Source organism: Cuculus canorus, chromosome 1 (assembly GCF_017976375.1).
Source record: "Cuculus canorus isolate bCucCan1 chromosome 1, bCucCan1.pri, whole genome shotgun sequence".
Lineage (NCBI taxonomy): Eukaryota > Metazoa > Chordata > Aves > Cuculiformes > Cuculidae > Cuculus > Cuculus canorus.
Genome location: NC_071401.1, coordinates 186,794,370 through 186,809,029, shown reverse-complemented (window position 1 = coordinate 186,809,029; position 14,660 = coordinate 186,794,370). Strand labels below are relative to the sequence as shown.

General features: G+C 39.7%; 1 protein-coding gene across 7 annotated transcripts in view; it reads right to left on the bottom strand.

The window, feature by feature from the left end:
* Positions 1-5,235: 5,235 nt before the first annotated feature.
* PLXNB2 (plexin B2) overlaps positions 5,236-14,660 on the bottom strand; it is a 261,938-nt gene continuing 252,513 nt past the window's right edge. For 6 of the 7 annotated variants that reach the window (XM_054073394.1, XM_054073372.1, XM_054073403.1 and 3 more), the window contains 6 exons: positions 14,118-14,278; positions 13,390-13,537; positions 12,826-12,890; positions 12,028-12,103; positions 10,000-10,074; positions 5,236-7,126 (listed from right to left, as the gene is read on the bottom strand). In XM_054073394.1, coding sequence (XP_053929369.1) covers positions 7,022-7,126; positions 10,000-10,074; positions 12,028-12,103; positions 12,826-12,890; positions 13,390-13,537; positions 14,118-14,278 — 630 coding nt within the window. In that variant the 3' untranslated portion in view covers positions 5,236-7,021. Of the gene's footprint in view, positions 7,127-9,999; positions 10,075-12,027; positions 12,104-12,821; positions 12,891-13,389; positions 13,538-14,117; positions 14,279-14,660 lie in introns of those variants that run through there. The other variant, XM_054073420.1, reaches the window with a different exon arrangement.

Genomic DNA, 14,660 nt, shown 5'->3' with positions numbered 1-14,660 from the left:
TACAGACCAGTGTTTTTCAGAGCTGCTGGTAACTGCAAACGGTGGATGTGAACTGGGTTATGTTTCTAAGATGATTTTTAGATTAGGTTCTCTTTATACTTCCAGTGTTCAGAGTTAATTTTGACCTTTGAGTTTTCTTTATACCTCTTCACGTTGTTCTGACTTCCTATACTTCAAACTAGAATTTTAACAAGCTATGTTTAATTTAGGTGCTCCTAATAACCAGTCCTGGAAGCCACTCCAGTCTCTAGAACTGTACCCAGGGCACCATGAGGGGTGCCTGGACATAATAGTGACTCTTGACACCAGCTCTGCTGCTGCAGCACTGGATGTAGATAACTGGACCATGTTGGACCAAGGTCTGCTCATTAACAAGGCAGAAAAATTGTTCATCCACAGTGGTTCCAATTAAGGAGAGCAAGCCTGGGGTTTGCTTTTGCAGCAGCCATCCTTCAGAGTAGTTTCTTCTCGTCTGGAGAGCTAGGTGTCTATGGAAGCAGCGTCTCTTCCCTCAAAGCTTTGCAAAGTTTAGTGATCTGATCCTTTCCCCAGGCCTGTGGCTCAGGCCTTGAAGGAAACCCATCTGTCCTTGGGTTTGTCACTTGCTGGAGAAAGGCTAAAGCTAAAATCCTTTCCAAGCAGATGGTTAACAGAAAGTTTTCGGCTGTGGACGTGCCAGTTGGTCACCAGTAGTGGAGCAAATCTGCTGCTGAGACTGTGAAATCACCCATCAGAGATCAGTTTGAGTTAAACAGGAGCTAATCAAAGCCCAGCCTGGAATTTGTTAGGCTCAATCAGTTCCCCAGATAATCACACCAGCCATTAGCACATACAACCTGCAAACCTTAGCTGGCCTGGTGAGAGTGGAGGTGAACGTGGCTGACACACAATCGCAAGGGGACTGAGTGCAGGGCAGAGCCTCGCAGCCCAGATGGGAATCCTGCAGCTTAGCCTAAGCAGCACATTGATGCAGTCGCACAAAGAGAAATTACTTAAAAGTTTAAAATTAATAATTCAGCATTCCTTTGATTTGTGAGTTTTATCTACTGCAGAATGTGTGTCCTGTCCTATTACTTCAACCTTGAAGTACAAATAGATGTGATTCAGACTCTAAATATTTAAAACCAGAATCTAATCTTAGATACATTGTGTATGCTGTCATCTCAAAAACCTGATAAAGAGAGACAATGATGGACAGCAGGGATTGATATTAAATTCAAGCTCTGTATTAAAAAACTTGCCCTGCTAATTCACATGAATGATTAACCACAAAGAAATTTAAGTCTGTGAGTTACAGCAGTGCTCGCGTGTACGCTGCATTTTTGGAAAAGAATGGTCCAAAACGACCTCACAGGGAAAGGACATCACCTCTGCTTTCCCACCTCTTCTCTCAGAGATGCAGCTGAACTATTAACATTTCCCAGTTAAGTGGCAAACAAAATGTTTCTAATCTTCCTTTCAGAGGAAAGAAACAACCATACCTAAATAAAAAACTGTAATAGCACTTGGGCAGTTACAGATAGCCAGGTCAAAGTCATCAGCATATGAATCTTAATGTGCACAGAGGAAAAACATAAGTCAACACAGCTCTCTACTTGGTGTATCATTGTAAGAGTTGTAACTGCACCAGGGTATGACCCTATTAAATACCAAACTTGTAGCTCCAAAATAGCACAAAGCCCAGATGGATGATCTCATCTCGAGCAGTAATATACCAGAATACAAATAGAGGGTTGCAAGTGCTTGAAGTGCACAGGGAAAGCAAGGTAAGACCATGTTAAAATAAAGAGTGGAATATATATTGATGGCTGAGCAGAATGAAGAATGCTAGGCCTGCTGCTGCTGAAACTCATGGTGGTCTTTCTGTTCCCTTAGCTGGAATTCAGGGCCTCATTACAGGACTTCTGGATGTCATAACCATATAGCAGCCTCATAAGACAAACTTTTCATAGAATCACCAGGTTGGAAAGGACCGACTGGATCATCGAGTCCAACCATTTGTAACACTCCCTAAACAATGCCCCTAAGCACTTCAACCCGTTCCTTAAACACCTCCAGGGAAGGTGACTTGACCACCTCTCTGGGCAGCCTGTTCCAGTGCCTGATGACTCTTTCCATGAAAAATTTTTTTCTGATATCCAGCTTGAACCTACCCTGGTGGAGCTTCAGGCCATTCCCCCTTGTCCTGTCCCCTGTCACTTGGGAGAAGAGGCCAGCTCCCTCCTCTCCACAACCTCCTTTCATGTAGTTGTAGAGAGCAATAAGGTCTCCCCTCAGCCTCCTCTTCTCCAGGCTAAACAACCCCAGCTCTCTCAGCCGCTCCTCATAAGACTTGTTCTCCAGCCCCCTCACCAGCTTCGTTGCTCTTCTCTGGACACGCCTCAGAGCCTCAACATCCTTCTTGTGGTGAGGGGCCCAGAACTGAACACAGTATTAAAGGCGCGGTCTCATTAGCAGCAATGGGGCTAAATACCTGCATCAAGCAAACAAGATGTGGGTAGTCAGCCTCATCTGAAGGTGAAATGCTGCTATCATCTTTGTTGCTTTCTAGTTTGGGGCTATCATAGTGCAGCTGCCAGTCTAGGGAGGAGGATCCAACAGACTTTAGGTAGGGCTACGCCAACTCAGACGGGCTGTTGGTATGCCAGATATGGATAGTATTGTATGTAATCAGTGGGTATTTATTAACAAAACAAACATAACTTAGTTTAGACAGATGGAAATGTTTTATATTTCAGTAAGGCCGTCTGCTCTAGCATAAAATATCTACTTCTGTAATTTTCCAGTGAGCTGAGCCTGGGAGGGCCTGAGTGCCCTTGGGGCGCTTTGAGGATGAAAAGTGCATGACTAATGCAGACAGCAATTGGTTCATTCCTTGGGCTTTCAGAGGAATGCAACATTGTGGTCCAGCAAGTGTCACTGAAACAGAAGGTGAAAACCCACACGAAGAAGGATCCCATGAAAGAGGACAAGGAAAACAGCCAGGGTCCCAGGAATAAAATTCCAAATAACATCCTGGAGGCAGTTTGACAATTGTGAGCATTGCCATGGACCCAGATGCAGCTGCAGGAAACATGGATTTTGTTTTGTTTTATATCCCCTGGATTGGTGTGCAGGCTCTGCAAAAGCAAGCATGATCTCTTACTGAATAAGAGCATAGCCACAGGAGAGGAAAGATTAAAGGTATCAAAGGAATACATTTTTCATTTCACTCCTTTCTTATTACAGTAGATTAAAAGAAAAAAAAGAGAGAGTTTTGTTCAACATTCAATTTTGAGGAGAATTAAGTAAGCCAAAAACATTGTTCAGAATTAAAGTATGGAATAAAGGATTTAAAAAACACAGTGAGTGGTTCATGGTGGGATTTTTAGTTCCTTTTAAGACGAGCCACATACAGCAGTATGAGAGCTTTTGTCCCCTGTTCCACTGAAGAAATAGTTTCTTTCTGAAGTGTTCAATCTGTCAAGACACATAGGTGCTTGAAAAGCTTAAAAAAAGAAGGAAAGCACTCAAATTCTCTTCTGGTTCAGATGACAATTATCTGAAAAGCAGCAAAGAAACAGGAATACATGGGTAAATGAAATAGCTTTTGATTGCTCGGCTATGAATGATGGTAGGATTTTGTCCTCTTTGGGAATGACATGCAGCAGCAAGCAGTATGCACCGGCAAGACAAAAGTCAGCCCTGAAGGACTAATACAGTGGCAGTGATCTTACGCAGCATGGATGGTTATTACAAGCCTGCAGAGGAGAAGCCACTTTCTTCTCTAAAGAATGGAGAAATGCTCCGTGCCACCGAGATAGAAGGGGACACAATTTGAAGAGAATAAAACCCTTAAAAACTTCTTGATAATTGCAGGTCTGGAACATCTCTTTATCTTCTCTTCTGCAGGGATTGTCAAATACCAAGACTTCCACTAACATTTTTAAGCCCCATCAAGACAAAGGCTAACAAAACAGGAAAGCAGAAAGACTGACTGTTGTTTAAAATTCCACCTTTCAAATTCATCATTCATCATGGAAGAGGGTCTCTCAAAATAAAAAATACAGAAACACAGACCGAGTAAGCACAGAACCTGAGAAAACACAAGTACTGATAATTCCATCTTGTGTGCTGCTGTCATTCATTCTCCAGGGAATCCCATGCTTCAGGCAGATCTGGTAAGGCAGACCTCTGGGAGAGGACCTTGCATAACAGGGAGCCTGGAAAGCTCCAGGAGCTGAGCTTGACTGCCTTGAGCTGGGAATGGGGGATGAAACAAAGTTTACAGAACCTTGCTGCTGTGGTTTCCAGTACAACTCTGGTGACTCAAAGTGCCAAATTTCAAGGCATTTGAGTGCAAAGCAGAAGAGTACAGGACTCAAGCCAGCGCCTGGCAGAAGAACAGCAGCCATACACCCTTTACACTTCAGAAGCCAACCGCCCCATCGTTCTCCAGGTTACGTCTAGACAGAGGAAGAAAAAAACCCAAACAATTTCCCCCACAAGCTCTTCCTAACACAAGACAACAGACTTGGAAAAATTCTTACGAGAAGGCAATCTTTACTCAAGATCAAATTCTTTAGAGAGGAACTCCTCAGAGAACTGTTAAACCACTTAGGTGCAAATGAGAAACCTGATGAGTTTCTGGATCAGATTCAGGGATTTTTTTTGGCCATGCAGGTACCTACTACCAGGGCATGTTATGACTGAAAATAAACAAGATTTGAGAAACTGGAACACTAAAAGACTAGCCACAAAATCTCATCAGTGCTGGTAAGTTCAGGACAGATGAAATTCAAGCTTTGAGCCATTTTAAGTCTATGCAGCTGACTAAAAATCCTCCCCTGTTATGACAGTTTGGGAATTTGTGACTTTATAAATGGTGGGGACACCTAATGTTCCCTCTGAAAGCCTACTTGCTCAAGCAGAGCTTTCTTATCTCTCCGGAGAGATGCTGCTGAGCCTGTATTTTAATTGGCTTTCAGGTCCCAAGACGGATTTTCATCAGGCAAGATGACCTCGTTACAGGATGTTGCAAATGCATCCTCTCTTCTCAAGAGTACTCTCATTTTTCAGAATAAACACCCAGAGAAAGGGCATGATGTCAGGCATCCCATCTGCAAGATGTGCTGTTTTCCTCCATTACCAACCGCAGACTGACAGACGCTACTGTTCTGCCAGCCCTGCACCAACCACTACAAACCCCTTCCCACAACCACCCACCAATTTCAGTAAAGATCCCATGACACTTGGTGGAAAAAAACAACATTGTATTTGATTTACAATTAACAGGATTTACAAATAATGACAAAGAAACAGATTAGCCATGAAATTAGGATGCCTCTGTTGACGAAGGAGTAGTCAGCAAAGCACCTTTATGTAGAAGTCGTGTACCTCAGTACTAAACAGCGTAAAATAACTTACAGCCCAGGCAGTTCAGGGACGATTATACACAAATGTAAGAGGTTGAGTACAAAACAAACCAAAAAACCTTCCCATTTTACTGGGCAGGAAATGAGTTCTGGTGAGGGTCTTGATTTGTGGAAACTGAAGGAAAGGCCCACTGACAAATACATGGAAATTTTCAAAAAGGTTGGGGGAAAAATATTAACAAACAGTCAAAGTGACTGCATGACAACGTACTGGGCAGGGTGAGCGGGCAGCAGATACTGTGTTAGCTTGCTGAGAATCAGCAGAGTCCGGGCGCTCGGTAGGACAATGAATGAAGGAGTACAGATGGCAGCGCTTCATTAAAATGCTACTTTACTGCCAAAAACTTGCGAGACAAAGAGGAATAAAGTTTTCTGATGTGCAATACAGCAATTTAAGAAGACGTACCTAACTTTTTTGATTTGTACGGAGCTTACCTATATTGTAAACACACACTTTCCGACAAGTTATTTTTATTGTCTTTGCTATGGGTTATGTTGTGTATTCAATCAAATGCAGCATTCCAAGGCTCAAAACTGACCGAGTGGTTTTCAATAGATGGGTATATGATTTTTCCAATATCATACTAGTATTTTACGCCACAAATACAATAAAAACAATGGATGGTATTTCTAGGACAGTTCCAAGATTGAAATAAAAAAATCATCAGAACCATTCTAAAATAAGATATTATACATAATCAAATCATGTTAAACAGCACACTCTCGGCAAGCAGCTAATTACAAGCATTCTGCTGGTCATGTTTTTCACACAAAAGTCATTCAATAGCACATAAATATTTCTTTTTCTGATCTGCTTCTTTTTACAAAACCATTCATCAGATTCACAGAATTAGTACAAGTAAGGCACATTAGCATATATCATAAAACTCACAATAATAACAAAGAGTTGTAAAGTTTTAAGGACTAGTTCCTTCTTTGTAGTGGTTTCTGAACCGAATGAGACTTTACCAGTAGAACCCTCCTACGCTGACATTACATTTGTTTCTGTCACAGCCAACTGTGGTGGGTGCAGTACTGCATGTCACCATGGACATAAATAATTAAATTAAGAACCATGTGTGGTAGTAAATCTCATTCTCAGATCTTGCAGAGAAATCAGACATGTTGTTCACCAGGAGCACAGACTAAGCTTTAGAGCTACATGGAAGTCAATTTCCAGTTATCAAAATAAAAGGGGATATTGCATGTGTCTCTGAGTATGTTATTGTTTTCCTAGTAGAAGTATTGCTTAATGTAGAAAGGATGCTATAGCATTGAATTTACTTGCATAATGAATCCTAAATGCTGATGTCTCAGATTCTACTAAATTAAACAAACTATAGGTTTTCCTTCTTCCACCCCCCCACCCTGGCCCCAACCAAAGGACTCTCTTTCCCACAGAAGATTCATTTACACACAACACAGCTTTTAATTAGAAGCATAATTTACAGTAAAAATTTTTTACATTACACCTCTGCTATCAAAAAAACATGAAATTTTTTCATTTAAAGTTGTAATTATACATTAAAAAATAGAACACTATTTCCTTAACAGGAAGAATGAATTTGAACATCTTCAGATCAGATTTCTTTATTGCGGCTTTTGAGTCAAAGGTCAGTCACTTTATTCTCCAATGCAGCTGCTATTTGCTGTAAACGGAAGGCAAGCTGCATTTTTTGTGCAGCTGGATCCTCTTCAAGTGCGTTTATAATCTAGAAGAAATAAACACAGAATGTTTAGAATCATTTAGCTGAAAATATACAACATAGTTCCCAGACTGAGTGTTTGATACTACTTTGGTTGTAATGAGTCTTTTGCATTCACTCTGCACCAAAGATAAAGTCCATCCAGTAGGCCCCGTGTTCTATTTTTACAAAGGCAATAAAAATGATCGCCTCCATTACTTTATCTAAGTTGCTGTAATGTTTCCCATTATGCCAGGATCCAAGGAAATTAATAGGTAGTACTTTATCTAGTGAAATATTACATTACAAGATGGAGCAGACAGGGTAAAAAGCATCTTTATAGCTATTTAAGAAACAGTGGGCTTACTTATAGTGCACCCTACAAGGCTTAAGGGTCATTTACCAGCAGTAATTAAGCCCCATACCCATGAGGTTTGGTTATGAGAAGCTCCTGGGTGGTCCATGCACAGGCATAAAGCAGGGCAAGGCGAGGTCTCTTCTGTCTATAAGCAATATGATAAAGAAAACGGTCTGGCCACAGCTGCCAGCCGCTTCCCTTTGGACCTTGCCAAGAAGCGCCAAGATTCTGGCCCAGCACCATGTAGCTCAGGGAGCAAAGGGCTCATTAGAGGAGACCTTCAGCATCCCACATGCAGCCTCTGCTGTACAGAATATATATAGAGGCAGGTATGACTCTAAGACACCAGGGGTTTGAAAATAAGAGCTATAAAAGGTCAACTGTCATGAGAAGGCTTTTTTTTCAAATAGAGTTTTTCAGAGCTTCCCGAGATCAAATTTCAGAGGTTTCAAAACATTTTTATTTCCACCACCCTTTCGGGAAACCTTACTTTTCTCCATTAGAAGAACACACTACATGGCAAAACTGTCCCTTTTCTTGAACTGGCTTTATTAATAAAAATCATAGACTGTAATCAAGAAGAAATTTTTAGCTCTTTTTAAACACTATATAAACTTGCAAGTACAAGAACTGGAGAAATAGAATTTGCCTATCACTACCTCTGCTTCTTACTACTTCTTGCACATCATTGACAATGGAGATCAATGGAGTCAGAATCAATCCAGCCAAAAAATTCACTTTGAAGGGCCAGGATAGCATGCGAGTTTCAAACACCAGAGCAGATTTGTCTAAAAACAATTATTTAAATGGATTTGTTTCTAAAGCATGAAAACATTTTTACAAGAGAGTTAAAAAACACTTATTACAGTATTTAAAGTTGGCTTAATTTAATTTTATACTGTTCCCTTAATTTAAACAATTATATCTAGCTGTAACTCCTCAAATTTAGACTAAATAATTCATGATTATCTCTGCTGGTGAATACATCCTTCATATAAATGTGGACAATTAGAATGTACCCACTTAGTCATTGTCAAGGCCTGCAGAAATGCAGAAGGTACAGCACATGCTGGGAACCACTGCATCAGTAATAAAGACAAGGATAGATGCAAAATGTTCCAATTTATGCAAATTAAAACATTTTCATGGAAAATAAATAAGCTCAATTAATTTTACTGAATGGTTCTTGACAGATTATCTCATAACTCTGTATTAGCAGACTTTCCATCAGATGCAACCTTGTTATACAGTGATGCATGCGAAAGGAAGAGCTGCAGCTCCCCACTGGGGTTTGCTGGGCTGCCACTGAGGAAGTCCCACAGACTGGTGACTCCACCTGCACCAGCCACCAAACGTGAAACCACAACTGGAAGCAGGGACATAGAGGTGTGGAAGAATCAAGGCTTTATGGTTCACTCAGTGTATCTGAGTGTTTCTGTAAAAGGTCAGGCCATGGGAATGTGTTGAAGTCAGCTTGGTTAGTGCTGAGGACAAGGGGTGAGGAAATGCCTGCATTCCTTTTGTTCGCTTTCTCTACTGGATCCCTGTTTCAAGATCTCTCAGGGTAATTTGATTTTCTCTGCTTACATCTGTTTTAAAGCTGAGACAGGATGCCTGCTCCCATAAAAAGCAGCTGCAGTGAAGCCGAATATAAGACTCATTGCCTTTAATGCTAAATATAAGTGAAAACATGAATTGTGCTGAGGTGCAAGACAAACCGAAGGGAGCTCACATGTGCTGTACTCCTTTTAGATCCAGCATCTGTTCTTAGTTGCTTTGATTTAATTCTGAGAGTTTTCTGGAGGCATTCATTTCCATGGAAACCTTCAAATAAAAGTTTCCTTCTCTCTTTTTGTTTTCAGATTAAGTTTAGAGAGCCATAGCCACAGCCCAGCTACACTGGGATATTCTTTGTCCTCCTTTCCACAGGGCCTGAAGAACGTGAGAGGTGTTTCAGACTGAACCTGCGAGCCTCCTTTTGAATCATGCTACATTCAACAGTTACTCTACTTTGGTTTACATTGGGTGGGTACTTCATTTGTGTCAAAATGGGAACGCTTGCATGCACGGAAGTTATAAGTGCATCTTAACTAATAAAAAAGGCATGGCCCCATTCCTACCAGAAAAACAAGTTTAATGGGTTGCTTCTAATAAAAAAACACACTGGAAACCTGATATAGCTCTGACGAGTGCTTCTTGCTCCTAATCATTGCTCCAGAGAATTAGGATGGCAGAACTGAAATTATTTTAAAATCTATTTTTCTTACAGATGTCATTAAACTACCACTACCAAAACCAGATAACCTATAATGAAATTGTTCACTTATAAGAATACACCCTTGACCAGTGCAATTGCCCAGCACGGCGTATAATTGCTAAGTTAGAGCTGAGTAACGTTCAACATTGCTTTCACCTGATTATTCAGGGAATTCCAGAAGTTGTTCCATTAGACTGATATTAGCCTTTATAACTTTTTGTTATTGATATTATTAAATTTTTATTATTGATATTATTAAAAATGAAAACAAGAGCTGCAACTTACCTCATCGTAGTATTTGTTAGTATACTGGTAGAGTTGGTGTAGAGCCACAAGTGTATTTAAGGAATCGGTATGTGCCTGTTAACACAAGTGAGCAGCAAACATGTCAAAATGTGATCACAGACAGCTGAAAGTTATGCATACGCGTAACTGCTGGATACAACATCCAGTATTTCCAAATGCAAACTCGGCAACCTGTAACTTTTGTTAAATGACAGTTGGGGCAGAAAAAAGGGGCTATAAAACTTTTGTTTGATGATTTTTAGATCATGACTTTCCTGCTGGTGTTTTTCCAGCCTGTCCCTGACACTTACACTGGAGGTGAAAAATATTTTGAACTGTATACTTCAAACTACGTACTACAGCTCAAACATCTGTCAACAATGTGGGTATGTGTAACTAAGGCATTTAGTCAGTACAATCTCTGCATTGCTGAGCTATTAAACATTGGTTCTGTCACTGTCACGGCTGTTTCAAATCGTTTCTCCAGCTCTTTTTAATGCTTTCAAACTATTCACACCTCACTACAGCAAAGGCGTAACTCATCGAGATCACAAATGAGCACACGTATGCTTGGAAAAAGCCATCTGAATCTTGAAGATGGAAAGAGGAAAGACAGAGAGACAGAGAGAAAAAGCACTTTAAACAAAGCAGGAAATAATCCTTCCATCACCTTTTCCTCCCTCGCTCTCTGACATTTAACTTACTTAGTGAATAAGTTCTACCTGTCTAATCAGATGTTTTTCACTCAAATGTATAGGATTCAAATCTCTAGCAATGCCTTTAGTCTTTCAAGCTAGTTAAGAAAATGAATTGCGAAATATTGCTACTGGCATAAATGTTTACACAAGGCATAAAGCAGCAGAGAATCTTTCCATGCTCTATAAAAGTCACTTCCAGAGCTGTTCAAAATTTGCAGTGTTTGATCAGCCCTTCCATATTCATTTTTTCCATTATTTATAACTGAAATAGAAAGGATCAGCATATTCTGCTGATGTTAAAACATTCTATTTACTCCTGATCACCAAACTTTTAAAGTTTATATACATCTTGTTTTCTGTAATAAAGTGAACTGGAAAATGAAATGTCACTGCAGATGAGTTTTGTAGTGAATGACTGGAAATAGAAAAGCTCTCATGAGAATGTTGATCTGAAAAATGCTAGGTCCTAAGGGCACTGAAATAAACAAACCACAAAAAATTCCTCAAACATCCTCCTTACGCTAGAGCTTTTCAACTAAATTAAGCAAATGAACAAACCAGCCAGTAAGTACACTGTCTCTTTGCTCAGGCTAAACAACATCTTTTAAGACTGGTGTGGGCCTCTCCTGGTCCTCCAAGTTAAGTTGAGGTATGGGCCTACTCTAAGCTGAGCTGCAGAACAGACAGGCTCTCTGAAGACTGAATCAGGTTTTGTAGTGTCTTTGTTCCATCAGTCTCCAACCAGAGCCCCCAGCCTGCAACCACCCTCCTCTGCTCTTCTCCATGACAGGAAGCCCCCAATAACCTATAACGCAAAAAGAAAAAGTGCCGCTGAGTGAGCACCTGGTGAGCTTCTCACATGCAGTGTGAAGCAGAAGTACTGCCCTCATATAGACAGCTCTAAAATAAGCCACGCTTAATGCACATTCCTTGTCTTTCATTTCTGGAATCCAGTTTTTGCTACGATAGCACTGTGAATTCAGTCATTGCTTGTTATCAGTATGATCAATGCTAAAATTCCTGTAAATGCTGTGGAAAGAATACACAATTCAAGAGCGTTATAATTTTTCCTCACTGGGCATGAAAAATCCCTAACGCTTTGCTCTGGCACCTACATCATTCAGCTAGATTAGTGATGATAACCATTCTTGTTTTGATTCAATAATCAGCATTTCAAAGGGCTAAACAGCAGTATTTCAGAAATGTATAAAATAACTCATTTGTTGTTTGCACATACAAACCCCCACCTGTTGAGTTAGAAAGAAAAGGCAAACACAAACAGTTATATTTGGCTCGAACTTCAGGACAAGAAAATGGTAGTTATTCCTACCCTAGAAATCTCTGCTAGATGGGTATTCATGTCTTGGTCACTGACTGGCACCATCTGACGAATACCTTTGTAGTAACTGCAACAGATGAAAACAGACTTTCAATTAGGTGAAATACACTATGGTTTTCTAGTAATTCTGTCTTTCAATTTTGCAATTATTTTAAACAAGCTTCCTAATAATGCAGGATATGCTTTACCACAACAGACTAATGATTCCTTTAGTAATCCTGCCTTTCTCTGGTCATTAGTACCTTCACAATCCAGGCAAATTGTATGTGATTGTACAGGCCCATACCACAGGAAAGAAATCTATTTATAATTGCGGCTGATGATTACTTTAGCTCTTCAAACTTCCAAAGTCATCAGCTAGCAAGAGTTCTGTCCTGCTGCAGATCTTCCATGGTATTCACAGAATTGCCAATTAGTAAATTAATAAAGTCAGAAATGGAATAGAAAAAATGTGTTTGTGAAAATGTTTGCAGGGTTTGATCTTTAATGAGTTTTGGAAGTACAGTGGTGGTTAGACAGATTGTGTAAGTAACAACCACCACTGCAGAAAGCAGCATCCTATTTTCTCCTGAATAAATCTATCCATCTGTCTGCACAGACAAGAACATGCACTGGGTCATAACGGTGCTTCATTTCAATCCTGCCAATGCTACCACCAAGGGAACATTTTAACATTCAGGTGTAAAAAATTCTAACGTTTGACAGCTGACTTCAAGTACCTCAGCATTCGCTTTTCCTCTTACAAAGCTCTGACAACTCTGAATAAGCATGGAAAGAGTCTATACTTACTCTTCCACCATTTTCTTATAGTTGGAGATCTCTTTTGCGTAAAGTAATTTATTACTTGGAGAATCCTGAAAAATTCATAATAGAGAGAAACTTAGTTGATTTATGAACATCTCTAGGAAGTAAAAGTCAAGAATTTAAGATCAAGCCTTTATATTCACATGTACTTGAGCTTTATAGATACTGACATACAGATGCTTATCAAGATTGGTGAGATTATTTGTCCTAAAAGGGTGGAAATTACATATGGCATTATTGTCAAGTTTTACAAATGTATCAACATAATATGATACTAAATTATTGGCGGACATGAAATAATCAGTTCTTAAACTTGCTTTTTATAAATGAAGATGTTGTTCTCTCCTTTTTATAAATATCAGTTGGCAGACTACACAGTAACACTGACAAGTTCACCAACCTGTTAAGTGGCGAAATGCTAACTTCATTATAAAACTAAAAAGAAACTATCAAGGCTGTATCTCCTCAGAGAATGCATATTGTCTGTGAGGATGCCCTTTGTCTTGTCAGGCATGAGCATAGTCAGGACGTAGAATGCAAATCACTTACTCTGCTTAATTTATGCTCTGTTCTTGTGCAAGCATCCATGAAAGTCTGTGCAATGACTGACAAGGAAGCATCCACTACTTCGTGAACATGAACATCAAAGATGAAATGGGGATTTTTCAGTATGTTTACCCAGAATCTAAGAGGCAGGCTGCAAAGCAAGGAAAAAGATAAATCCACTTTACACAATAAATGCTCTACAACAAGGAAATTAGAAGAAATTAAGTACAGGTTTTGCATTTTGATCTCCTCACAATGGCGAAGCTTAATTTTGTTTCAACATTTATACAAGCTATCTATTTTCTGTTGTCTATGTATGAAAACCAAGCCTTTACACAGAAAAACTCACATAGGAAGAATCTTGAGTGTCCCAAAATAGCAAAAGAAGCTGCCTGCATGGTTAGAGGAACTCCCTGAGTAGTATTTTATCAGATTTTGTACTTTGACAGGTAAATCTAGTCCCATTTCCCTCTTGCTTTCCTCTTCTCTGAGGAAAGACAAAAGGTGAAGTAGTAAATCTACCAATGACAAGCCCATCGATAGCCTGGTTTTATTTCTGCACCTTCTGGGCTTACAGTTCTTTTGATCATATAGACATATTATCTTAAGTAAAACAAATCTGAGAATTACAAATGAAATTTATTTTGATTTGTGGTAAAAGTGCCAGTACAGGCCTGGGAATTACACCTTCATTTTTCTGCAATACAAGTATTACTCTGTTCATACTGTACCTGTTTGTTTTCCAGATGTGAATGGTATCTTCATCCTTAATGTCATGTTTTTCTGCTTGCTCATCAAGGAAATCAAAGAAGTATTTCACAGCTGGTGGCACAACATGGTTTGAGTTGAGTACACTATTAAAGAAGTCATCCACAAACTTCTGTAGTGTTCCCTAAAAGCAAATTTTTTTGAAAAAAAAAAGTATTACACTTGTGTTACAGGCTGAACTCAGTGCCATTCTGGAGTCTTTATTCCTATTGACACTAACAATCCATAATCCAGTTGCAGTCACTGATGGCCCTCACCTTGAGTCCTAATGTTACTGGGTGACAAAAAATAAGCAACTTCCTATTACAGTGACCTTGCAAGCTGCCAAAACAGTAAAGACCTTCTGGAGAACAATTTTATGTTCTAGAATGAAAAGTTGTGACTTCACCAACTATTCTACAATTTGAACAGAACTGTGTGCTTTCTGCTTGAGAGAAGAAGCAGAAACTGGTTGCTAAGTACACAATACATTTACACTTCAGCGTTGCTGTGCATATAGAATATTG